We start from the raw sequence: 1,204 nt of genomic DNA, 5'->3' as shown, positions 1-1,204 counted from the left end.
CTTAGGGTTGGCGCGTGGAGGGTCCCCCGCGCCAAATCCACCTCCCCCATCGCCGGATGTAGCCCTGGCTCAACTCTCTGAAGAGTTGCAAGACACCAAGGAGTCGTTCGAGAAAGCGTCTGCCGGACGAGATTACGCGCTCGAAGAATTCGTGCGCATGACTCAATTGCGCGACGAGATCCAAGCGAAGCTGGCGGACAGCGAGCTCCAGCGGGACAAGGCGGCTACCGAGTGGGCGGATGCCAAGCGTGCACAAACAGAGCTGGAATCCAAGCTTCGCCGCACGAGTACGTGGATCCTCTTTTAGTCCTTGCTAGTAACCCCATATTCACTCGTTATTGTCAATCCAGGTGACAAATTGAAAGAAGCCGATGCGACCGCCGCGAAACTCCGGGATCAACTCGCTGCAGCCCAAATTCAGCAGCAACAGCTGGTCCTGGAGCGCGATCGTGGCTAATCGGAGCGGGATTTGGCACGTCGACGACTGGCACTGGTGACAGCTGCCGTGTCGGATCCCCTTCCTCCCTTGTCGGGGCCCTCTCGTGCTGCCAGCGTCTCTGCTCCTCTTCCATCTGTAAGTGGGGCGGTCCGTCAGTTGCGAAACGTCCGCGTAGTGCATCTCCCGCTCCTAGCACCGGATCCCCCCGTCCTCATAAGCATGCTCGCGCTTCCCCAAAGGCCAAATCCAAAACTGGTTCGGCCTCTAAGGCGGCCTCTCAGGTGGGACCCACAAAACCAGATGTGATAAAGGACAATAAATAAGGCAAAAAGACATCAAAAGGCATTAAATTGTAGAAAATACCAAGCTGCATCCAAAAAGCTATCATGCCACACGTAAGTGTGATCTGGGTCATGAAAAGCTTGGACGCAGCAAGTATTCGTATAGAACTACTGTAGCTGCCGTGAAGAATTGAACAAAACTTCAAAGTGCAGTCTAAATTTCCGCCTGGTCGTTCGTGATGAACTCCTTGATAGCCTTCTTCTGCGACGACATGTCGCGACCCAAGTCCGCGCTCAGCTGCCGTACAATCTGCACAATCATGGAGCAGCATGCCACCATCAGTTCTTGTCCAGAAACTAATTGAGACAAAACCCGCTTACCTTCTTGACTGTCAGCTCTTCAGCGTTACCGTGGGCGATGATATCCCTGACCTTGCTGCAGACATCGGCGCCCAGAGTCTCCGTCTCAGGCTTCGATTCTCCT

The 1,204-nt window shown here is 54.4% G+C and overlaps 1 protein-coding gene across 1 annotated transcript; it reads right to left on the bottom strand.

Annotated features, from left to right (window-relative positions):
* Positions 1–770: 770 nt before the first annotated feature.
* On the bottom strand, positions 771–1,201 carry PITG_22326 (uncharacterized protein; the record flags this gene model as incomplete). Its single annotated transcript, XM_002909830.1, has 2 exons — positions 771–1,030; positions 1,102–1,201. A coding segment is annotated over one exon (96 nt), but the record flags the coding sequence as incomplete, so codon positions are not given.
* Positions 1,202–1,204: the final 3 nt, after the last annotated feature.

The sequence above is a fragment of the Phytophthora infestans genome, genomic scaffold, assembly GCF_000142945.1.
Source record: "Phytophthora infestans T30-4 supercont1.2357 genomic scaffold, whole genome shotgun sequence".
NCBI classification, from domain to species: Eukaryota; Oomycota; class Peronosporomycetes; order Peronosporales; family Peronosporaceae; genus Phytophthora; species Phytophthora infestans.
Note: the sequence above shows the minus strand (reverse complement) of the source record. Positions and strands in the feature narration are given on the sequence as shown.